Source organism: Planococcus citri, chromosome 5, assembly GCF_950023065.1.
Source record: "Planococcus citri chromosome 5, ihPlaCitr1.1, whole genome shotgun sequence".
Lineage (NCBI taxonomy): Eukaryota > Metazoa > Arthropoda > Insecta > Hemiptera > Pseudococcidae > Planococcus > Planococcus citri.
Genome location: NC_088681.1, coordinates 64,960,607 through 64,987,357, shown reverse-complemented (window position 1 = coordinate 64,987,357; position 26,751 = coordinate 64,960,607). Strand labels below are relative to the sequence as shown.

The following is a 26,751-nucleotide window of genomic DNA, read 5'->3' as shown; positions in this document are numbered from 1 at the left end:
CCATGTTCGCTTAAAATCAAATTTAATTTTCATTGTAAATATTTCATATTAAGTACTATTTGCTTCAAAATTTTAAAAATTGTATGTTATTTTTTGTTGAAAAATAGGAAATGCAAAAAGAAAATCAAGTGAGCCCGAGCAAAGCGAGGGCAAAAGCTTTTGAAAATTAGTATTCTAGGAGGCATAAAAACGATAGAATTTGAATGATATTATTTTTTTTTGTAAAATCCAAAAGAAAAAAGAAAAGCAAACAGACCCGAGCGAAGCAAGGGCAAAAAATCTTGAAAATCAGTATATTTTCGAGAGATATAGATAAAGACGATGTATGAGTAATGAGTAACTTATAAAAAGTTCATAATTTTGAAATTTTGTTTCAAAATTTTGAAATTTGAATAATGTTGTTTTTTTTGAAAAATCCAAAATTGACAAAGTAAAGCGAACGGGCTTGAGCGCAGCGAGGGTAAAAGCTCTCAGAAATCGGTACTCTGAGAGGCACGATGGTATTTGAATGCTGATTTTCTTTAGAAAAATTCAAAAGTAGAAGAGAAAAGCAAACGGGCCCGAGCGAAGCGAGAGCAAAAGCTCTCGAAAATCATGATTTACTTATAAAAATTTTATTTTGCTTCAAAATTTTAGAATTTAAATGATGATTTAAAACCATTACAAATTGATTTTCAACTGAAAAATTATCCAAAAAGAAACCATTCCACATTATAAATCAAAAGCCACTATCTTGAACTCATATCAAACTACAGAATTCAATTTATGCTTGGATATGCTTTCTCAATAAATGAAAAAATTTTCAATTTTAAAATTCATGAGGTCTCTTCAATATATACTTACCTACTGCCGAACTTCTTGCAATTTTTGAACATATCCACCACACAGCTTGAAAACAAAAACTTTTCAATACAAAGTGACTCTCTTAGCTCCTTGATATCCATACAAAACATTTTTTCAGATCACCCTATTGTCCAAAATATTCACAAAATTTTGCTAGATCTCCAAAATTCAAACCACACCATCCACCTTATGTAGGAAATGAAATTGTTGACACCTATGCAAAATCAGCCACTATCCCTCCTCCCTTCACCATTTTCACCTTGACGATATAAAATCCTTCTTCAAACAAAATACTCACTCTAAATGGCAAAATTTCTGGTCATCACAGACATCATACAAACTCTTTCAACACAAAAAAACAATCTACCCCTGGAAGAACCTCGATCACCTAAACAGAAGAGAAGAAATAATTATAACCTGTCTAAGAATATGTCACTCTAAAATCTCACATAACCATCTCTATCAAAAAATTCCGAGAATTTTTGAGCTTTTGAGCTTGACCTACCAATCCAAATGGCCAGGTGATGACTTTTATAGAAAGTAGACCTAAAGATACATAGTTGACGAAAAACCCATTTTGGTATGTTTTTTAGTTCCGGAGAAATGTCTATTTAAAGTTTTCTTTTGTCCCCTCTTCTCCCCACCCCATGCGATGAAAAATTCTGAAAAAATTCAGGGAGGTATCGCCATGTATCCTCTAACTATATATTCGTTTACAGAATCAATTTATCTGAAACACGCGTCGATGCAGAATTTTCCCCCTGAAAAACGCGTGTTTGCCCCCCCTGGTTGAGGAGAGTGGGGTGGGGAGCGGGCTATGGGCCCAAAATTATTTTTTTCGGGGTACTAAACATACCCTGTAAGTTTCATCGAAATCCCAAGTTGAGGGAATTTTGCCTATCTACTCGGGGGGTACCTACCTACCTTCACCGAAAAATTAGGATAAAAATAATAACGCAAAAAATCGATAATAATGGAAAAAAAACTATTTATATACATAAATGAAACATAAGTACGAGTAGAAGTACTACTTATTGTGAAACGGATCGTAAAAATAGCAACAAAAATTTTGAAGATTCGTCTGAAATTGAACTGCAGTAACAGGATTCAAACCTTCATTAAATTAACAAACAAAAATGAGAGAAAAATTTTAAACTATGCAAAACTGCCTGAATACGATTAAAAGAGCTCGAATCAATCGCTCAGTATTCTTGAATTTCTCACAAAAATCATTAACTAGCTGAAACTCGCAGATACAAGACGTAAAAGGTACATAAAAACCTTTCACATCTTCGACAATCTCATGAAATTTTCAAGCAAGTAAATCAAATTAAAAGAATTAAAAATACGTAAAAAACCTAATAACATAACATAACTTTGATTTAGAATAAAAAATCACAAACACACTGGCTAGATTTCCACGGCCATCTGGCTCTACAGCGAAGAGCAGTTCAGTTTGAATTCTTCAACTGCTTCGTTACTTCCCAAACACCATAATAAAATCGGGTTCAACTCAGAGTCACTAAGTAGATAGACGTTATTCGCCAAACGTTCTTTAAACGAATCAATCAAACTATTTTTGACTTGCATTACTGTTTCTTCCGTTGAAAACAGGGTAGTAATAAATTTGACGATCGTTTCCGAAGAAACACGTTCGTAGAAAATCAGGTACCATAAACGCCACATAAATGAAGAGGAAAAAACCAGCAGATTTTTAAACTCATCAACGTTGTCGAAAGCATCATTAACAAATTCTTTGAGGTCTTCGATTCTACGGATATGGTCAGGACTAAGTTTGCAATCACCATCGAGAAAAGCCGACCGCAGTATTCGTTGTTTAAGATTTCTCGCTGCTTGCAATTCGGTACAACAGAACCTCACAAATGCATTCAATACTTCGAAACACGAATCTTTCAATAATGCAACACAGAATTGAAGCACATCTCTGCTGTTAATCAGGAGGTTTTGCTTGAACTGATTAATCTCATCTTCGTCCTCGAAGCATAATTCGATCACTTTTTGCACATATTTTCTTCCAACTTGTTGAAATAACTCACTCCAGCAATTACGCAAGAATAAGTTTTTTTCTTCCAAAGATGCATCTCGCAGAATAGTCAATAGCAGCTCAGGGTTTTTTATCTGATCAAAATTTTCCAACCAGCTATTGTCGGAAGAGATAACTCTGATTACCGATGATTTCAAAGTAGCAGGTGAATGGTTCCATATCTGACAACACAAATATTTCCACGTCTCCTGTTCGTGCTCGTCATCAACAGTATCCTGAATTTCTAACATATGAACGATCAAATTTGTAAAAATACTTTCTTTTATAATGTTTCTAATACGGTGCCAAGTTCTCAGGACGACCCATTCATCGCAATTAAGATCCATAAACATGATATACAACCAATAACCATCACGAGCACCATACCCATCATTGACGTATTTATCAAGCTGCTCATCATCCAGTTTTGGTAAAATGAATCTAACAAAATGATAACTATCTAAGTAGGTAACAGTACTGTAAATTCGATATTCGAGAGGTATACGATTCCAAAAATACTCCACCCAAGATCTATTATAAAACAAACTCGTATATGACATTAACATTTGGTCGTTTAGAGTTCTAAAAGTTTTTATTTTGTCTAGGTTATTCGAGAGACGGCAAATCCAGTAATATAATTGCGGCCATTTGTCAAAATCAGTAAAATATACGTTCATGTTTCTCGATACAGATGGCCAAATTCGTCTGATATCGTCTTCAAAGCAATACAAACAAGCGATTATAAACTTCATTTCAGAATTGAATCGTTCACAACGCATCATACGTTCGGCTGTCTTCGCATAATCAATAGAGCCGTCGTAATCGCACACAAAATCATCGAAGTCTTCTAAAACATAGTTCTTATTACCTACATCGTATCGAAAACAAAATCCTGCACTGAAATGCTGAGATCCCCAACATCCTATCGAATACCCAAATCTTGAGACAACATCTTCGATCGTCTTGTAAATCGTGGACGGTAAATCAGGAAGCAGAGTATTCATCCAGGCAGTTTCTTTTCGTAGCCTGCATGTGTCAAATTCCTCCAATTTTCTAGTCGTGCGATATTCATTCAATTTACGTCGCCATAATTCTAGACTAATGGTGATTGCCGATAGTTGTTTCAACGATACTGGAGTCGGATGGATAATATCATACACTTTTGAGGCTACTTGAGCCATTTCTAGTTCTTGATGTTGTTCAACTTCCATTCGAACCTAGAATAAATTGTAGAGATCGAATTAATGATTTCGCGAACCCTGTTTCATTAAATTATTCAAAAAATTCGTAGCGTACGCTTTCATCACATTCATCATTCATTTGTGCTGTTTAAGAAATTCATTATTTATTTTTAGGGCGTCCCATAAAATCTCAAGATCAGAAAGAAATAACGAAAATAAGAAGTAAAAAAAATGAAAAATAAATGTAGAGGAGAAGGTACAAATGTACCCCCTCTAACTTTTTGGCTTAAAAGGTATAATAAAAAATCATCAAATTTTTTTTCAAATAAACCATTCCAGAGGCCAAAACATTTTTTTTTAATGGTTAAGACTCACGGAGAAATTTGAAATTTAAAAAAGTTGCAATAATTAGTAGAAATATGAACCCCCTCAAAAAATGTCTAATAATTGCAGAAAATTGTACAAAAATATGTTTGAAGATGTTTTTCGCCACTTTGGACTTGTCTTCTTCATTAATAACGCTTTTATCGGCAATCTACTAAACATTGAATCAAAATTAGGTAAACAAATCTAGGTGTCCATATTTATACCCATACAAAAAATCGGCTCAGTTTATGAAAATCAGTTGAGTAAAAACAAGGTACAAAACTATGAAAGTATAATATTCTGAAAGTACACATTGAAAGCTACTTACTTCGCTAATGATATTTTTTCCAAACGTTATTTGAAGTTGATCGATCACCAAGGGAAAAACTCGTAAAATTTTCCACTAGGAAGAAAAAAACGCGCAAAAAGAACAATTAATTGCTGATAAGAGATTCATGGATCCGAAATAAGTACCTGGATTATCGATACTACACCACTGGTATAATTTTTAGTACGCAGCATGACCGTAGTGTCAGTAGTTTTCTCTAAACCATGAGGGGTCCATATTTGTACCATGGTCCATAATAATTGATAATCGTACCATTCCTACCTTCTCCTCTACTTAATTTAATGGACAATTACGGTAAATTACACAATTAATTGATTACGAAAAAAAAAACTGCACATTTTAGTACCTACTACCTACAGTTGGTGATGCACGAAAACGAAAACGTGACTTTCTGACCACTTTGACAAAAACGAGATCTCTTTGGCAATTTTGAGACTTTTTTCACAATTGTAGATAAAATTAGAACTTTTTGATGAAAGTAGGACTAACTAACAATTTCCACAAAAATTAGACTTCAAAGGGTACCCCCCCCCCCACCCACCCACCGATAAGATAGGCAAAATTCCCTTAACCTCGGATTTCGATGAAACTCACAGGGTATGTTTAATACCCCCGAAAAAAAATGTTGGGCCCATAGCCCGCTCCCCACCCCACCCACCATCTCAGCCAGGGGGGGCCAAAAACGCGTTTTTTTGGGGGAAAATTCTGCATCGGCGCGTGTTTGAGATAAATTTATTCTGTAAACGAATATTTATAGTTAGAGGATACATGGGGGGTACCTCCCTGAATTTTTTCAGAATTTTTCATCGCATGGTGGGAGAAGGGGGCACAAAAGAAAACTTTAAATCGGCATTACGCTGGAACTATTTCGTCAATTATGTATCCCTAGGTCGTAGGTCTACTTTCTATAGAAGTCATCACCCGGCCATTTTGAGATTTGAAGTGGTGAGTCAAGCTCAAAAGTTCAAAAACTCTCAAAAAACCAAGTTTTTTTCAAAAAAATCTGTATTTACTCAAAATACTTGAAGAAGATATCATTCTAGCAACGTGAATTTTTTTAAAAAATTGTTGGCCCCCCAGTGGGGGGATATTGACAAAAGAAAATTTGAAACCGCCGTATCTCCGAACCTAATTCAAGCATAAGAACTTTATTTTTCAGAAATGTATCTGCATGAGTACTATAATTAGTGTTTTTTTCAAATTTTCCCTCCAGGTAGGCCATCTTCAAAAACTCAAAAATTGACAATATAATGGGTATCGTTATCATATGAATCGAACTCGCTGAACACGAATATGAAGTTTGATTTGCAGTTGGACCCTACTAACGGTCACATTGGGGAGAGGGGTTGCCCAAAAATTAGTTTTTTTGTGAAAAATGCTTCATTATAGCGCTATTCACGCCATGCAACTTCTTAATCAAAGTTTTCTTGAATTACAAGTACTTTTCAAGTACATGTTATCCAACTCAAAGCTATCAAAAAGGTTTCTTTTTGGTGTCAATGATTAAATTTTTATGTGAGTTACCAAGTACATTGAAAACATCATAGGTATACCTACCTCCTAGATGGGGTAGATCACAAAAAAAAGAACAAAAACTGGATTTTTACCAATTTCAGCAAAAACCGTCATTTTGAGTTGAAAGTTGTACAGAAAAATTCTAGTTCCAGAAGTGTCCCTAAAGGGATGTGCCCTCAAAGTTGGGGTATTTTCGAAAAAACCGTGTTTTTTTCACTGCATGTAGCCCCTGTACACAATTTATTTTGAGAAAAATGACGACCCATCTCGATTTTTTGAAACCTAAAATATTGGCATCACTGCGTTCCAAAATATTTCTTCAGTTTCAGAAATATATTATCTTTCAAAATTTGTTCGTCATTATTGCAAAACTTTTGCGAAGAAAATATTTTCAAACCACCAGATAAACTAGTAATACCCCCCTCCCACCAAAAAAAAGATTTTTAAATTTTCAATCGCTCAGTAGAACCCTAAAAGAGGCCTTGGATTTTGATGGCAATAGCATATCAACGCAGAATCTCAAATACCTTTGTACTTTCATTATACTGTCTCTTCCATTTTGAGTGAAAACAGATTTTTTTTTCAAAACTCGTTGAAGCATGATCCCCCCCCCCCCGAAAAAATCGTTTTTTCGTTATTGTGAGCAAGGGAGGTGGGGTGAGGGGAATTTTTTAGCTCCGACATTTTTTTAAAGGTGCCCAACAATGCTTCATCAAAATTTCAGAAATCTGAGGACAGGGGCATTTCACCTATTTTACCCAGGAATACCCATTCAGCTATAGCTGATATAAGCAAAAATACTTCTGCGCGTGTAGTTTTGCGATCACGCGGTATAAATGAATTTTCAATCACACCTTCTGAGGTAAAACTTCACGCAGAACAACTTGGTTCTCTTCAATTTCCGCCATTTGCCCATATTTTTGGAGAAAAACGTAAAAAACGTGGTTTTTTTGAGAATTTTTGAGCTTTTGAGCTTGACCTACCACTCCAAATGGCCAGGTGATGACTTTTATAGAAAGTAGACCTAAAGATACATAATTGACGAAAAAACCATTTTGGTATGTTTTTTAGTTCCGGAGTAATGTTGATTTAAAGTTTTCTTTTGTTCCCTCTTCTCCCCCCCCCCATGCGATGAAAAATTCTGAAAAAATTCAGGGAGGTATCGCCATGTATCCTCTAACTATATATTCGTTTACAGAATCAATTTATCTGAAACACGCGTCGATGCAGAATTTTCCCCCTGAAAAGCGCGTTTTTGCCCCCCCCCCTGGTTGAAGAGAGTGGGGTGGGGAGCGTGCTATGGGCCCAAAATTATTTTTTCGGGGTACTAAACATACCCTGTGAGTTTCATCGAAATCCGAAGTTGAGGGAATTTTGCCTATCTCATCGGGGGGGGGGGAGGGGGGGTTCCTACCCTTTCACCGAAAAATTAGGATAAAAATAATACTTAAGTAACGCAAAAAATCGAAAATAATGAAAAAAAAACTATTTATATAAATAAATGAAACATAAGTAGAAGTACTACATACTTATTGTGAAACGGATCGTAAAAATAGCAACAAAAAATTCGAAGATTCGTTTGAAATTGAACTGCAGTAACAGGATTCAAACCTTCATTAAATTAACAGTTCATTTCAAAAACAAAAATGAGAGAAAAATTTTAAACTATGCAAAACTGCCTGAATACGATTAAAAGAGCTCGAATCAATCGCTCAGCATTCTTGAATTCCTCACAAAAATCATTAACTAGCTGAAACTCGCAGATAGAAGACGTAAGAGGTCTCATGAAATTTTCAAGTAAGTAAATCAAATTAAAAGAATTAGAAATACGTAGAAAACATAATAACATAACATAACATTGATTTAGAATAAAAAATCACAAACACACTGGCTAGATTTCCACGGCCATCTGGCTCTACAGCGAAGAGCAGTTCAGTTTGAATTCTTCAACTGCTTCGTCACTTCCCAAACACCATAGTAAAATCGGGTTCAACTCAGAGTCACTAAGTAGATAGACGTTATTCGCCAAACGTTCTTTAAACGAATCAATCAAACTATTTTTGACTTGCATTACTGTTCCTTCCGTTGAAAACAGGGTAGTAATAAAGTTGACGATCGTTTCCGAAGAAACACGTTCGTAGAAAATCAGGTACCATAAACGCCACATAAATGAAGAGGAAAACACCAGCAGATTTTTAAACTCATCAACGTTGTCGAAAGCATCATTACCAAATTTTTTGAGGTCTTCGATTCTACGGATATGGTCAGGACTAAGTTTGCAATCACCATCGAGAAAAGCCGACCGCAGTATTCGTTGTTTAAGATTTCTCGCTGCTTGCAATTCGGTACAACAGAACCTCACAAAGGCGTTCAATTCTTCGAAACACGACTCTTCCAATAATTCCACACAGTATTGAAGGACATCTCTGCTGTTAATCATGACGTCTTGCTTGAACTGATTAATCTCATCTTGATCCTCGAAGCATAATTCGATCAGTCTTTGCACATTTTTTCTTCGAACTTGTATAAATAACTCACTCCAGCAATTACGCAAGAATAAGTTTTTTTCTTCCAAAGATGCATCTTGCAGAATAGTCAATAGCAACTCGTCGTTTATCTGATCAAAATCTTCCAACCAGCTATTGTTGGAAGAGATTACTCTAATCACCGATGATTTCAAAGCAGGAGGCGAATGGTTCCATATCTGACAACACAAATACTCCCACTTTTCCTGATCATGGTACTCCTGTCCATCAAGATCCTCAATTTGAAACATATGAACGATCAATTTTGTAAAATTACTTTCCTTTATAATGTTTCTAATATGGTGCCAGGTTCTCAGGACGACCCATTCATCGCAATTAAGATCGAGAAACATCATATACAACGCATAACCATTACCACGACCATACCCATCATTGACGTATTTATCAAGCTGCTCATCATCCAGTTTTGGTAAAATGAATCTAACAAAATGATTACTATTTAGGTAGGTAACAGTACTGTAAATTCGATTTTCGAGAGGTATACGATTCCAAAAATACTCCACCCAAGATCTATTATTAGACATATATGACATTAACATTTGGACGTCAAGATTTCTAAAAGTTTGTATTTTGTCTAGGGTTTTCGAGAGACGGCAAATCCAGTAATACAACTGCGGCCATTTGTGAAAATCAGTAAAATATTCCTTTATGTTTAACCATACAGATGGCCAAATTCGTCTGATATCGTCTTCAAAGCAATACAAACAAGCGATTATAAACTTCATTTCCGAATTGAATTGTTCACAACGCATCATACGTTCGGCTGTCTTCGCGTAATCAATAGAGCCGTCGCAATCGCTAGAAAAATCATCGAAGTCTTCTAAAACAGAGTTCTCATCTGTGTACTGAAAACAAAATCCTGCTCTGAAATGCTCAGATCGCCAACATTCCATCGAATACCCAAATCTTGAGACAACTTGTTCGATCGTCTTGTAAATCGTGGACGGTAAATCAGGAAGCATAGTTTTCATCCAGGTAGTTTCTTTTCGCAGGCTGCATGGGTCAAATTCTTTTAATTTTCCATCTGTGCGATATTCATTCACTTTACGTCGCCATATTTCTAGACTAATGTTGATAGCTGATAGTTGCTTCAGCGATACTGGAGACGGATGGATAATATCGTACACTTTTGACGTGACTTCGGTCATTTCTAGTTCTTTGTGTTGTTGAACTTCCATTCGAACCTAGAATAAATTGTAGAGATCGAATTAATGATTTCGCGAACACTGTTTCATTAGATTTTTCGAAAAATTTGTAAGCAAGCTTTCCTCATTAATCATACCGAAATTCATTATTTTTATTTTCGGAGTGTCCCATAAAATTTCAAGATCAGAATTCAGAAAGAAACAACCAAAGTAAGAAGTAGAAAAAATGAAAAATAAATAGTATAGAAGAGAAGGTACAAATAAAATGCACTCTCTCTAACCTTTTGGCTCTAAGGGATAGAAAAAAATCGTCAATTTTTTTTTTCAAATAAACCATTTGAAAGACCAAAGACTCTAGTTTATTGGGCAAAAAAATTTGTTATCAATGTTTAAAACTCACGGAGAAATTAGAAATTGAAAAAAGTTGCGAAAATTGATACAAATATGGACCCCACCTCCAAAAAAATTCTAATATTGGCCGAAAATTGTACAAAAATATGTTAAACGGTGTTTTTCGCCACTTTTGACTCGTCTTCTTTGTTAATAACACTTTTCTCAGCATTCTAAAAACCATTGAATCAAAATTAGGTAAAAAAATTTAGTGGTCCATTTTAATCCCATAGAAAAAATTCATGAAAAATGTAGTAAAGACAAGTGGGTACTGGGTACATATGAACGTAGGTAGGTATATTCTGAAATTACACATTGAAAGCTACTTACTTCGCCAATAATTTTTTTTCCAAACGTTATTTGAAGTTGATCAATTACCAAATGAAAAAGTAAAAACTCATGAAATTTTCCATCGGGAAGAAAACAAAGCGTGAAAAAAACAATTGCTGATAAGAGACACCCAAGTTTGCATGGATCCGAAATAAGTAAGTACCTGGATTACCACTGGTATAATTTTTAGTACCCAACATGACCGTAGCGCTAGTAGTTTTCTCTAAACCATGAGGGGTCCATATTTTGTTATCAACTTATCATGGTCACTAATTGATAAAATTGTATATTCTATATTGTACTCTAGTCTCTAACTAATTCAATGGACAATTACCGTCAATTACACAAATTAATTAATTATGAAAAAAAAATCTGTAAATTGTGATCTGTCACGAGAAGGAGTAAACCAGCTCAGTGTCCAAAAAATCGAGGATATTAGTAGAGTAGTACTTAGGGGATGCTGAATCCGACTGTGGGGGTTGAAACGTTCGCGAACGATTCTCTTGACCCTAAATCTGAGGTCAAAAAAAATAGAGCAACTACAATAAAAATTGAAAAAAAAAAAATGGTTTTAAAGGTATGGTCGAAAAGCAAATTTTTGCAACAATCGGTCCACATTCGGAGGATTTGTGCCATATTTTGAATTTGAAATTTCAGAAATTTGAGTAAGGCTTGAGTTGGAAAAATCAACTCTTTTCACCTTGAACAAATTTGTTAAGAAACGTGATAAATTTAATAATAATAACTTATTCTTCATTAATAATTCATACTCGGGTAGGTTTTGCAACAATTTTTGGCGAAAAATTCAAAAAAATCGAAAAAATTGATTTTGGGAAAGGCTATAGGTGGATAAGTATGGTGAATTTGCCCCCGAGAGCTTCAGGGTTGATATTTGCATGGAAGGTTGGTACCCTTGAGCACCTTCCGTCACGAAAGTTTCAGACCCCCAGGACCCCCCGTTTTTGAGAAACCCCCCCTTTTCTAAAATTACAATAAAAAATTTTTTCTCAGCCCCATGTGAACCGATTTTTTTAATTTTTTGGTATGTTGTAAACATCTATAAGAGGCATCCCCACAAAAAATTTCAACCCCCTCCCCCCATATTTTCCCCTCAAAATGGCGTTTTTTAGTTTTGTTTGCCCGTTTTAGCAATGATCATGATTCGGCACAAAAATGCGAATAGCATTTTTAAATGTATTTTTTACTCCTACAAAACATATATTTTTTTCAAAAAAAAATTTTTGGTGGGCCGTGGTCAAAAATTGAAAAAACCAACTGAGGGGGTTAAAAATGGATTCTGGTGTAAATCATTGTTTTTGGTAAACAAGGTGTCGTTTCCATATGAATCGAACCCCCCGAACACGAATATGACGCCCAATCTTATGCTACCCTCATCCACACCCCTCCAGCGCCTCTGCCCCCTCCTCAATTCCTACTATATTAAATATTGAGCTATTTTCATAATGTTGGTATCGTTCCCATATGAATCGAACCTTCCGAGTCACAAATATGAATTCCAATTTTTTGCTACCCTCATCCACACCCCTCCCCAGTGCGTCTGCCCCCAACTCAATTTTCACTATATTGAAAGTTCAGATATTTTCATAATGTTGGTGTCGGTTCTATATGAGTCGAACACCCCGAACACGAATATGAAGTCCAATTTAGCTCTACTCTCATCCATCGCCTTTCAGGCTACAGCCAGCTCGACAATTTTTATTATTTGAAATGCTAAACCTATTTTCATAATGCTGGGTGTCATTTTGGCACGAATGGAAACCTCGAAACTTGAATGTTGAAGTTTGAACCTTGCGATGGTCATTGTTTTACGAGTTTTCAACCTTCGCAAAACATACTTTTAAAAGTAATAACAACCCGAGTAATTATTTGTAGAAGATTGATCAGAGTTGGTGAAAACATTTATGGTTTAGGTGGGGGCGGAGGCACTGTATAGGGTTGTGGTTGAGGTTAGCATAAAATTGGACTTCATATTCGTATTCGGCGTGTTAGATTCATATGGAAACGACACCAACATTTTGAAAATATCTGAACTTTCAATATAAGAGTGAAAATTGAGTTGGGGCAGAAGCACTCGAGGGGTGTGGATGAGAGTAGCATAAAATTGGACGTCATATTCGTGTTCGGAGTGTTCGACTCATATGGAACCAACACCAACATTACGAAAATATCTGAACTTTCAATATAGTGAAAATTGAGTTGGGGGCAGACGCACTGGGGAGGGGTGTGGATGAGGGTAGCAAAAAATTGGAATTCATATTCGTGTTCGGAGGGTTCGATTCATATGGAAACGATACCAACATTATGAAAATAGCTCAATATTTAATATAGTAGGAATTGAGGTGGGGGCTAAGGCACTGGAGGGGTGTAGATAAGGGTAGCGTAAAATTGGACGTCATATTCGTGTTCGGGGGGTTCGATCCATATGGAAACAATACCAACATTACGAAAATAGCTCAACTTTTAATACTCGTATAGTAAAAATTGAGAAGGGGGCAGAGGCGCTGGAGGGATGTGGATGAGGGTAGCGTAAAATTGGACGTCATATTCGTGTTCGGGGGGTTCGATTCATTTGGAAACGACACCAATATTACGAAAATAGCTGAACTTTTGATATAGTAAAAATTGAGAAGGGGGCAGAGGAGCTGGAGGGGTGTGGATGAGGGTAGCATAAGATTGGGCGTCATATTCGTGTTCGGGGGGTTCGATTCATATGGAAACGACACCTTGTTTACCAAAAACAATGATTTACACCAGAATCCATTTTTAACCCCCTCAGTTGGTTTTTTCAATTTTTGACCACGGCCCACCAAAAATTTTTTTTTGAAAAAAATATATGTTTTGTAGGAGTAAAAAATACATTTAAAAATGCTATTCGCATTTTTGTGCCGAATCATGATCATTGCTAAAACGGGCAAACAAAACTAAAAAACGCCATTTTGAGGGGAAAATATGGGGGGAGGGGGTTGAAATTTTTTGTGGGGATGCCTCTTATAGATGTTTACAACATACCAAAAAATTAAAAAAATCGATTCACATGGGGCTGAGAAAAAATTTTTTATTGTAATTTTAGAAAAGGGGGGGTTTCTCAAAAACGGGGGGTCCTGGGGGTCTGAAACTTTCGTGACGGAAGGTGCTCAAGGGTACCAACCTTCCATGCAAATATCAACCCTGAAGCTCTCGGGAGCAAATTCACCATACTTATCCACCTATAGCCTTTTGATTATATATTGGACTTGGCAACCTTGAATGCGATGATTCTGAAAAAAAAATATTGGGCTACGTTGGCACTCATGGCGGCCAAAAGTGGTGCAAGTTTCGGTGAAATTCCCCATATCGTGGGAGATTTCGACTTTCGAGGTAAAAAATGGAAGCGTGAGAAAAAGGGGAAAAATGGGAAATTCAGCCAAAAATGCCAAATATGGGGAAAATATAAGGAAAATGGGAAAAATTTGGGAAACATGAAAATCCATTCAAAAAAATTTTAATTTTTATGATTTAGTTCCATTATTTTTTTCTATCTTTTTTTTTCTATTTCGTTTTCCAGTTTGATGATCTGAACTCTGTGTTTTGTGTTGTTGGCCACAGGACCACACTTTCCAATCCAGTCACTACACAGTTTGCACCTCCTTGTTTCACTTTCAAAAGTTTCAAATTCATTTTTCATTTCTTTTTTGACAAAATTTGATTGAATAATTTGTAAGTAAGTATCATTCCTTTCAAATTATTCTTTAAATGGTCAATAGATCCACATTTTCCAATAAAATGTGACGAAGGCTCCAGTAATTTTCAAAAAGTCGCTGGAGGCTCCAAAATGACTTGAACACGCATGATTTCGTCTTCAGAGTATGTTAAAACTGGAGTGTAGAGTAAATTTCAGCTTTCCACCTCCATTTGATGAAATTTTGTGAAAATTTAAAGTTTCAAAAATCTGCTGGAGGCTCCAGGAATTTTCAAAAAGTCGCTGGACGCTACAAAACGACTTGAAATCCCCCTGCAGTTGACCTCGTAGCGTATTGAAATTAATTTGCAGAATAAATTTCAGTTTTCTAACTCCATTTTGATGAAATTTTGTGGGAAATTCGAATTTCAAAATTTTTTTGGAGGCTCCAGAACTGCTCAAAACGGTTTGAAACAGTTTTCAATTAATTTGACATGTCGAAAATAGGGTATATCCCAAATTTCAGCTTTCTTGGTCAATTTGGTAAGATTTTGATTTTTCCCTCATTTTTGGCCTAAATTTGATTTTCAAAAATTCACCAAAAATCGAAAAACGCACTTTAGCACTTGAAATTTTGAGAGGTGATAAATTTTTGCATGATCTTTCGATCTACCTTTGTAAGGTTTGAAAAATTTCGTGCAAGTCCTATGTTGAAACGCAAAATCTGCGATTTTGGCTGACCTGTCAATCAAAATGGCTGCCATTTTGTAAGTAGGGCCACTTTTTTTTGAGTACAAGGGCTAGAAATGTTCCTTAGGACTCCCCCTTTATGAAAAAAGTTGTCCCGGAGCACGTGCCTGGAGGATAGACAGGGGAGGGGGCGCAATAGATCCTTAAGCAGGCTCCCCGACTACAAGGAAATATAAAAAATGAAAAGTATAAGTGGGGGAAAAAAAGGGGAATTTCAAATCTTAAAGTGGGAAAAAATGGACCTACAAGTTTTAGATCGCCTGATATAATATACAGGGTGTTTCGTAGGTGACCTACCTCCTTCCACCAGGTAAGTAGACAACATGTACTGAGCACAACTACGTATGTTTGCCGACCCTTTGAATTGAAGGGGCAAACTTATGCTCGATTGAAAAAATTTTTTTTTCAACTGGTGGAAGGAGGTAGGCCACCTACGAAACACCCTGTATAGACCCAAAACTTCAAATGCCCTTCCTGTAAAATTTAAGTTTTGGACACTATAGATTGATTTTCTCGTGACGGATCACAATTTTAGTACAGTTGATGAAGCACGAAAACGTGAATTTCTGACAACTTTGACAAAAACGAAATCCCTTTGGCAATTTTGAGATTTTTTTTTACAATTGTAGATAAAATTAAAACTTTTTGACGAAAGTAGTACTAACTTTTAACTAACAATTCCCACAAGAATTAGACCTCAAAGTTTGCCCCAAAAAAAGTAGGAGTTTTCGAATGTTTTGGTCAAAAACGTCGGATACACGAGCAAAAAGCAGAACAAAGGAAGGGATAACAGAATAGGTACTAAGCAAAGTTTTACATTACATACCGATTAAATTGGTAATTTTGTAAGGATCTCTAATTTCGTGACATTTCCTGTATTTTTCTGGTTCTTCAGAAAATGAACAAATCTCGCTTCAAATGTTCAAAAAAAAAATGAATGAAGCCTTCCCAAGAAATTTTATTTTAGTAGGTAGGTATTTATGATTCAATACAGATATCTAATAAGACACCAGAATTTACAGCCCAACCAAAATAGTTGAGAATACTTAATAGGTACCTAAATCAAATCAAGAAAAATACTAGCGTATGAAATATAAATAACTTCTCCGAGAAATTGTGATAGAAATAAATTAGGCAAAAATCGAAAAAAATGACCAAAAACCTAATACAGCAATAAAAATTTTGAAGATTCGTTTGAAATCGAACTGCAGTAACAGATTATTCAGAAAAAATGCAAAATTTCATTAAAATAAAACTTCAGTTCAAAAAACAAAAATTAGAAAAAAATTTAAAATTATGCGAAACAACCTGAATACGATTAAAAGAGCTCGAATCAATCGCTCAGCATTCTTGAATTTCTCACATAAATCAGTAAAAACCTTTCACATCTTCGACAATCACATAAAATTTTCAAGTAGGTAAGTAAATAAAATTGAAAAAATAAAAAATGCATAGAAAACCTGATAACATAGCACAACATTGATTTAGAATAAAAAATCACAAACACTCTGGCTAGATTTTTATGGCCATCAGGCTCTTATACTGCGACGTGCAGTTCAGTTTGAATTCTTCAACTGCTTCGTTACTTCCCAAACACCATAATAAAGTCGAGTACAACTCAGGGTCATTAAATAGATGGACCTTAGTCGTCAATTGTTCTTTAAACGAATCAATCCAACTCTTTTTGACTCGCGTTACTGTTTCTTCCGTTGAAAATAGGGTAGTAATAAATTTGACGATCGTTTCCGAAGAAACATGTCGATAGAACATCAAGTTCCATACACGCCACATAAACGAACGGGACGAAATCAGCATATTTTCAAATTCCGTCAATACATCAACGTTGTCGAAAGCATCATTAACAAATTCATTGAGGTCTCCGATTCTACGGATATTGCCTTGAGTAAGCATGCAATATTCATCGAGATAAGCCGACTGCAGTATTTGTTGTTTAAGATTTCTCGCTGCTTGCAATTCGGCACAACAGAAACTCACAAATGCGTTTAATTCTTCGAAACACGACTCTTCCAATAATTCCACACAGTATTGAAGGACATCTCTGCTGTTGATCATGACGTTTTGCTTGAACTGATTAATCTCATCTTCGTCCTCGAAGCATAATTCGATCACTCTTTGCACATTTTTTCTTCGAACGTGTATAAATAACTCACTCCAGCAATTACGCAAGAATAAGTTTTTTTCTTCCGAAGATGCATCTTGCAGAATAGTGAATAGCAACTCGTCGTTTATCTGATCAAAATTTTCCAACCAGCTTTTGTCGGAAGAGATAACTTTAATCACCGATGATTTCAAAGTAGCAGGCGAATGGTTCCATATCTGACAACACAAATACTTCCACTTTTCCTGATCATGGTACTCATTTACATCATCATCCTCAATTTCAAACATACGAACGATCAATTTTGTAAAATTACTTTCCTTTATAATGTTTCTAATGTGAAACCAAGTTCTCAGGACGAGCCATTCATCGCAATTAAAACATAGAAACATGATATACAACCAATAACCATCAGCACGACCATACACATCATTGACGTATTTATCAAGCTGCTCATCATCCAGTTTTGGTAAAATGAATCTAACAAAATGATAACTATTTAGGTAGGTAACAGTACTGTAAATTCGATTTTCGAGGGGTATACGATTCCAAAAATACTCCACCGAAGGTCTATTATAAGCCATACAGGCCCTCAACATTCTTTCGTCAACAGTTTGTGTTAGATCGTGGCTGTACTATACTGTACTAGCCACGCCCTATGTATTCCCAGATGATCGACTGTATACCTACGAGTATACGTACGCGGCTGGCTGGCTAGCTATGTAAAACCAGTTGTAGTATTGTGTTGCGTGCGTATAGAAGTTGGCTATATGTACGTGTGTATAGACGCGATGTTTTTAATTCAAATAAAGGCTTTAAGCCCCGATGGTGTTTTTATTTAATAATATTACGATTCGCGAGTAAATACGATTTGAGTTATTCCAACATGGTGGAGGCAGCCGGAGTATCCCCCCCGGAACGAATATTCGAATATTCATAGAAGAGATAAGATGCTGAGGAAACAAAAAAAGCAGACACTTACGAAGATAGAAATTGGCGATTCGGAGATTGGTACATTGGACAATTGACATATGGGTATGATCGTTTCATTTCATAATTACTGTTTTGTTGTGTACATGATGGGTATGATTATTTCGATTCATTTACTTATTGCATGATTAATCATTACGAATTACGAATTACGAATTACGAATTACGAATTATGATACCTATTAGAAGTCTTTAAAGTTGCGCAACTTAGGCAGGTACATACGAGTAGAATATTTTAGAATATTTTGGATTATGTTACATGTGAATTAAATACTCGTAGATACGTAATCTATAGATAATATATACATGTGCATGTGTGTAGATAGATACCTATCCACGTAAGGTGCACATTCGTGGATATGATAGGTACCTACCTACCTTAGGTGCGTTTATATGGCCATATTGGTGTGTTAGTATGTGGTACGTAAATGTGTGCATGTTATACACATTGATAGAGCAGCGTAAGGTATTCAACCCTAGCTGTAGGCACCAAGATGCGTTACGAAGGGGAACCCCCATGGACATACCCGCGGATGATATTTAAAAACGTTAACGATATGGTGTGGTGGCGGCATGCGGCCTTGGTGCAGCCGTAGACAAAGTTACTACCTGTGATAGGTACAGGGTTTTAGTTACTTTTGTCAACGTTATCTTTTATTAGATAAACTTGCCGGTTAGATGCGATGGCCAGTAGGTACGAGAGGTACATTGGTGAGATGGCGAGACGCGGCCTTTTATTTTTAACAGCGTTGTTTGTACCTGGCGTGGACACAGCCCTTGATAGTGTCGAGTATGTAAATACGAGTACCTACGAGATGCGATGCGCGCAGTCGTCTTTACGACTTTAATTTTTGTTTGGCCGTATGAGACGCGAAGGATAATTGTGAGATGTGAGATGCGGGCACATGTGCAGGTGCGTTGACTTTTACTGTCTTGATTTTTACTGCCTAATGAGCAGTTCGCATCATGGGAAAGGTGCGTTGATTTTTACTGCCTTTAGTTAATGAGCAGTACGCATCGTGAGAACGGAAATTGATTTTATAAAATCCTATTATTCTAGAATAAATGTAACGATGCAGTGAATATTGTATATTTGTTGTGAGATGCGAGACTTGGTACCAAGCCATAAATATGTCGATTTTTGACAATTATTTGAAATGAAAAATAAAAATATCGTCTAGTTTTAGAGATGATAAAAAGGGGTGGAAAGAAACTTGCAGCTGCAACCTCTGCAAGGTACTAGCACAGAGTTGAGATGCGTAAACGATTTTTATATTGTGCTACCTGGTGAAGGTGATAACTTGTATTGTGCTCTAGTGCTCTTGTGCTCTCGTGGTATAGAAAAGACGTACGTACGCATTTCTCAAAGTATTCTTATCAACTGTTGGGTGAGTCGATATTGATTATTTAGACTTTGAATATTTTGATGTGTCTTTGAATTTTTAATATGTGCATGTCTTTGAATTTCGGATTTGTGATGATGAATTTACTGGAGCAAATTTTGAGTGTAGATTGCTATGAATTTACTGAACTAGAACATAAGAGTCTAGTTTGATATCGTGTCTTGAGATGTGTAGATTGCTATGAATTCACTGAACTAGAACATAAGAGTCTAGTTTTATATTGTGTCTTGAGCTGATAAATTTAGTTTGCGAGTTCGTGTAATTAGGATTTTTGAATTTTGTTTTTTGATAGATGGCTGTTTGGTTCAGACATATGAGCGTACCATGTACCTACCTACAGTCTGAAATCATTGGTTATCGAATTTGAGTGGGTTCTATGTATTCACTCATACCTTGATGGTCAATTTACGAGTGACCTTAAATGTGATTTCTAAATTTGAATAATCCGAGAAAAATATCGAATAATTTGACATATGAGCAAATTTGAGAAACAGTTGAATAGTTTGAGCACATTACTTACGTATGGCTGACGTGTATGAGTGTTCCGTATACTGAGGCTGAGTTGAGAATACGTGTAGCTGATGTTTATGAGTGTTCCATATACAAAAGCTGAGGTTAGAAATTTGAAATTTTGAACCTGAATAAATTGAATAAATTGATTCGTCGAATATTTCAGATATGTTGAGATCTGGTAGAGGTCGTAATCGAGGTCAGGACCAAGGTGAAGGTCGTGGTCAAGATGGAAGAGGTGGTTCAATACCTCCTCAAGATCAATCACAAGATCAATTACTTGACTTGGTTTCAAATTTGATACAGCAGAATAGCGAATTATTACAAAACATAAACCCCGGAGAAGCAGACGGTGAGCGTAGCGTTAATTTGAATATTAGAACGGATTATAAGCTTACTTCTCATGTAAGGTACGATGTGTGGTATGATAATTTTACGAGTGAGTTGTCCGCCTTGAATTTATTGGATATTGTTGAACCTACAACACCCCCTCCTAGAGTTTTCACTCAAGGTGAGACTCAACGGAGAAAGGCAAAAGTGAGACACATTTTGATCAATCAGATTGACGAAACTTATCACAATAAAATAATCAGCATTCGAGATCCCTATGAGGCTCTCCTCAAAATTCGTGAATTTAGAATCGCAGAAATTAACACTACTTCATCAACCCTACTTAAGCAGCTCGAAGATGTTAGGTTTAACAAACGTAAAGAGTCTGTAGCTATTTTTGCAGCTCGGTTTGAGGCAGCTGTTGAAAAGTATGAAATGTTAAGTAGCCCTCTCGATATTTCTGCAAAATGTAATCGATTCATCATAGCTGTGCGTGAGGAATTCGATCAATTTGAGCTTACTGCTGAAAACCGTTTTCTGACTAAAAATTATGAGGAACTCTACAAGTTAGCTTTGTGGTTCGAAGCAAATGAAAAGGATAAAGGAACCTGGAAATCAAATGTTTCAGGTGAACAGGGTGCGTTTGTGTTTCATGGTCGCAATCGTGGTGGTCGTGGATACCATTCTGGTGGTCAAAATTTTAATTCTGATTGGCAAGGTCGTGGGCGTAGTTCTTGGCAAGGTCGAGGTCAACAATCTGGACGAGGAGGACGTGGACGTGGATTTGGACGTTTTCAAAGAAATGAACCTAGAAATGAGCCTAGGACTTTCTTTAATGATCCAAAGCAACATTGCTATAATTGTGGCGCGAACAGACACAAATCTCACGAGTGTCCTATCGACCCTAATAGTGGTATAAAATTTTGCTATAAGTGTAAAAGGTATGCAACGCATATTTCATTGTCCTGTAAAGGAATGTCCTCTGATTCGAATAATCCGCCAAGAACAGGTATGAAAAGAAAATTCAAGCGGTCTCAGGAGAAGGGGGAGACTGCTATAACTAAAAAGAAATAAATTTTTGCAGATAGAGTAAACGACCGAAATGAAGCGGGTGTGGCAGAAAATAATATAGGTGGTGCGTTTCTGCAGCTTCAACGTAAAAGTAAGTCGTTGATCTCATTTATCGCAGATAGTGGTGCGTGCGAACATTTAATTAAAGATAGAGATGCGTTGATTAATATTAGGAAGCCAAACAATAGGCTGTCCTTAATAGGTGCGAGTAATGATAGCAATTTGGTCATTACTACATGTGGTGATGTATTGGTGTGTGATAAGAAAAACAAAGTATCTGTACTTAGCAATGTGCTATATTCAGATAAAGGAAGTGAAAATTTACTATCCTTGAGAAAATTTACTGATTTGGGTTATTCAGTTTTACTGAATTCAGAAGTGGTGCGTATATTTGACCCTGAGACAAATGAAACTATAATCAATGGCGTATATCGGAATAATTTATGGTTCGTCGAATTTGAATTGTGTGATGAGAAGCAAATCTTGGAATTTTGCAATGAGACAAAGTTTATAATGAGTGGTGTGTGCACTAGAAAGAGAAATTATGATCATAACGATGAACCTGATGTGATACAAAAGAAAATGGTCAGACTAGTTGATAACGAGACACCTGAGGTCTTGAAAAAGTCAGAAGGTTTCAAAGTTCATGAAAATTTAGGTCATATTTCTCGAACCTATTTAAAGAAAATGGCAACTGTTCATGAGAAACTTGAGAATATTAATTTTGATGATTCTATTCTGGATTGTGAGGTGTGTATTGCTAGCAAAATGGCTCGTTTACCTTTTAAGAATAATAGGAGAGTAGCCTTGAAACCGTTAGAAATTGTAAACTCAGATATTATGGGACCAATTAGGCCAGTGAGCTTCCCAGAGAGAAAATGTTATATTGTTTCATTCGTTGATGAGTATTCAAGGTACACCTATACTTATTGTATGAAATCTAGAGATGAGGTTGTTGGCTATTTTGAGAAATTTTTGGTGAGTGCTCGAAATAAATTAGGTCATGATGCGAAAATTTGTTATTTGAGATGTGATGGTGCTAGAGAGTATACTTTAGGTGAAATATTGAAGGTCAAAGATAGGGAGAAATTTGAGATTGATGTGTCACCTCCCTATACTCAACAATTGAATGGAAAGTCAGAGAGATGGAATCGTAAACTTCAAAATACGGTGAGATGCTTTATGCTCGATTCAGGTTTTCCTGCAAACCTGTGGCCTTTGGCTGTAGAAGCAGCTACTTATGTATTGAATAGAACTTGTCATAAAGGCATAAATTTTGAGATTCCATTGTCTAAGTTTGATCCTAGAGATACAAATGAGATAAATCATTTGGCACGTTTTGGATGTTTGGCTTATAGAAAGGTTTTGAAAAGAAGTGATCTGAGAAAATTTGATTCTCGTACTTATGTTCAGAAAGAGTCTCCTGTAGAGAACTTGAAAAGGTATTTTCTGATTGGTTATGAATCGAATTGCTATAAGTTGCTAGACATTCAAACAGGTGAGATTGTCAAGACTCGTGATGTGAGACTTAATAGAGGTGTTGTCTATAAAGATGTGAGTAAAATTTTGAAAATGAATGCTATTCCTTTGCCTGATGATGAGTTGAATTATTATGAATGGTTTTCTGATGAGATTTCTGAATTAGAGGCGTTGAAAAGGACTAGTTTGAATAAGCCGTTCACGAGACTAGATGCGAAAAATATACTTTCTGAGAAGGAAGAAATTAAGTCTGATATTCATCAGAAGTTGATTGCATTGGCCTTACTTGAAGATCATGGAGATGTTCAGGCTGTAATGAATAAAGATCCAGTTTCTTATGCTGATGCAATTTCACGTGAAGATTGTGAGAAATGGCGTGAAGCAGTGAATGATGAGAATTTATCGATGAAGAATAATGATGTGTGGGACTTGATACAAAGAGAGGAAGTTGAACCTCATGAGAAAGTGATGTCTTACACTTGGGTATTTCGAAAGAAGATTAGCGTTACTGGAGAGGTGAGATATAGAGCAAGACTTGTCGTACGTGGTTTTGAAGATCCTACTGAATATGGTTTATATGAGACCTATTCACCAGTTGAAAGATTGCCTAATATTAGGGTCATATTTTCCCTAATAAATAAGCTAAATCTGGATGTTGTCCATCTTGATGTAAAGACAGCATTCTTGTATGGAGAGTTAGATGAGCCAGTATTTATGGAAGTTCCTGAAGGTGCAATGGATAATACTCAAAGAAAGAATTATGTTTGTAGAGTGAAAAAGGCATTGTATGGGTTGAAGATAAGTCCTAAGAAGTGGTATGAAAAATTGGAGTCTGTACTCAAGGAATTAGGTTTTGAAAATAAATTGAACGAACCGTGTATTTTCTTCAAATACATTGGTAATAAATTAGTGATAATTGTGATCTATGTAGATGACTTGTTAGTGTTGAGTAATAATACCAGTAAATTGAATGAAATTGTTGAAAAGTTGTCTGCCACATTTTCATTGAGTAATTTAGGTGAGCCACAAAAATATCTAGGCATTAACATTGTGAGAGACCGAGGTAAGAAAATTATTACTCTCGATCAAATACAATATATCGATAACATTTTAGATAGATTCGAAATGAGTAATTGTAAAATTGTTAAGACACCTATGGTGGAAAAAGGTGTGATGACCAAAGAACTAAAAGCCATTGAAGAAAGTGACGAGGGAAGTGAATTGAGAAAACTCTTAGAACCAACTGAGTACCCTTATAGAAAGTTGATTGGTTCTTTAAGATATTTAACAGATGGTACTAGACCAGACATTGCATATGCTGTGCATGAATTATCGACTAAGATGTCAAATCCTACAAATTATGACTGGCAGAGAGCCAAACGTGTACTTAGATATTTGAAAGGATCAAGAGATTTGAAATTAGTATATTCTAGTTTGACAAATGAAGTCGAAATTTATACCGATGCCAGTTATAAAGATCTGAAACCCTCTAATAAAACAACTGAAGGTTTTATTATCAAAGTATTTGGAGATGTGATTTCCTGGGCTGCAAGAAAACGAAGGAGGCGCGTAACTTCGACTTGTGAAGCCGAATTTAGAGTATTAAATGAAGGCATCAGAGAAATGAAGTGCATACAAAGCACAATTAAAAGTGTGATGCGAGATTATATATATCCGGTGGTTGCATTTTGTGATAGTGAGTCTGCTATCAAATGCACTACTGTTACTAGTAAACCTAAACTCAAGCATGTAATTGAGGAAGAGGAACAATTGGTTAGAGAATGTGTCAAATATGGCGAGGTGCGAATTATGAAAATTGACACAGAAGATCAGCTTGCTGATATTTGTACTAAGCCACTTGGTCTGGCTAGATTCGTGAAATTGAGACACGAATTGTTGCATGATGAGATATAGAATTGTTGCATGATGAGATATAGAACTTTTACATGATGAGAAAGAACTATTGCATTTTTCTAATACATTTTTGTAAGTTTCAGAAATGAATGTGTTACCAAATAATGCGTGTCCAAATAATGAGTCCATGGAACATGATTTTGAAATTGAATTGTTTGCCAATGACGAGGACTTGGAAATGGACTTGAAATGATTTCTAATGTATTTTAATTATTACTTAGTTGTTATGCAAAATTGATTTATTTGTTCATGATGAGGTGCGATTTATAAATAGTCACAGTATTTTGGTCTTTCACTGTGGCGGGGCTTCTGCGTGGTGCGATTTGTCTTTTTCAAAATTTTATATTTTTATCATCTGTGAATAGGGGGAGTGTTAGATCGTGGCTGTACTATACTGTACTAGCCACGCCCTATGTATTCCCAGATGATCGACTGTATACCTACGAGTATACGTACGCGGCTGGCTGGCTAGCTATGTAAAACCAGTTGTAGTATTGTGTTGCGTGCGTATAGAAGTTGGCTATATGTACGTGTGTATAGACGCGATGTTTTTAATTCAAATAAAGGCTTTAAGCCCCGATGGTGTTTTTATTTAATAATATTACGATTCGCGAGTAAATACGATTTGAGTTATTCCAACAGTTTGACCCTCCCAGGTTGATATTTTGTCTAATTTATTCGAGAGACAGCAAATCCAGTAATACAATTGCGGCCATTTGTCAAAATCAGTAAAATATACCTGTATGTTTCTCGATACAGATGGCCAAATTCGTCTGATATCGTCTTCAAAGCAATACAAACAAGCGATTATAAACTTCATTTCCGAATTGAATTGTTCACAACGCATCATACGTTCGGCTGTCTTCGCGTAATCAATAGAGCCGTCGTAATCGCACGCAAAATCATCGAAGTCTTCTAAAACAGAGTTCTGATCTGTGTACTGAAAACAAAATCCTGCTCTGAAATGCTGAGATCGCCACCATCCCATCGAATACCCAAATTTTGAGACAACTTCCTTAATCGTCTTGTAAATCGTGGACGGTAAATCAGGAAGCATAGTATTCATCCAGGTAGTTTCTTTTCGTAGGCTGCATGGGTCAAATTCTTTTAAGTTTCCATCTGTGCGATATTCATTCACTTTACGTCGCCATATTTCTAGACTAATGTTGATAGCTGATAGTTGTTTCAGCGATACTGGAGACGGATGGATAATATCGTACACTTTTGAAGTGACTTGGGCCATTTCTACTTCTTGGTGTTGAACTTCCATTTGAACCTAGAATTGTAAGGATCGAATTAGACTAATGATTTCGCGAACACGGTTTCATTAAATTTTTCAAAAAATTCGTTAAATTTCATCATCAATCATACCGAAATTCATCATTTATTTTCAGGGTGTCCCATAAAATTTCAAGATCAGAAAGAAATAACGAAAATAAGAAGTAAAAAAACATGAAAAATTATGAGAAGGTAGGTACAAATATGGAGCCCCCCCCCCTAACTGTTTGACTCTAAAATGTAGAAAAAAATCATCAATTTTTTTTTCAAATAAACCATTCAAAAGATCAAAGACTTTAGTTTATTAGATAACATGGAGAGATTCAAAATTTAAAAAAATTGCAAAAATTGGTACAAATGTGAACCTCCTCAGAAATTTTTTAATGATGGCAGAAGATTGTACAAAAATTTGTTTAAAGATGTTTTTCGCAACTTTGGACTAGTCTTCTTTATTAACCCTTTCGGCTACGAGACAAACTGACGGTTAAAATTCGAAGTGCTTAAACTAAGTAAGGCCGG

At 35.9% G+C, this 26,751-nt stretch overlaps 2 protein-coding genes across 2 annotated transcripts; both read right to left on the bottom strand.

The window, feature by feature from the left end:
- Positions 1-1,813: 1,813 nt before the first annotated feature.
- Positions 1,814-4,995, bottom strand: LOC135848236 (uncharacterized). Its single transcript, XM_065368072.1, has 2 exons — positions 4,763-4,995; positions 1,814-4,104 (listed from the first exon to the last, which is right to left on the bottom strand). Exon 2 carries the CDS (start codon positions 4,096-4,098, stop codon positions 2,278-2,280), a length of 1,821 nt encoding a protein of 606 aa, XP_065224144.1. The 5' UTR covers positions 4,099-4,104; positions 4,763-4,995; the 3' UTR covers positions 1,814-2,277.
- Positions 4,996-7,769: 2,774 nt separating this feature from the next.
- Positions 7,770-10,854, bottom strand: LOC135847945 (uncharacterized). The gene is made up of 2 exons (XM_065367685.1): positions 10,710-10,854; positions 7,770-10,028 (listed from the first exon to the last, which is right to left on the bottom strand). Exon 2 carries the CDS (start codon positions 10,020-10,022, stop codon positions 8,214-8,216), a length of 1,809 nt encoding a protein of 602 aa, XP_065223757.1. The 5' UTR covers positions 10,023-10,028; positions 10,710-10,854; the 3' UTR covers positions 7,770-8,213.
- Positions 10,855-26,751: the final 15,897 nt, after the last annotated feature.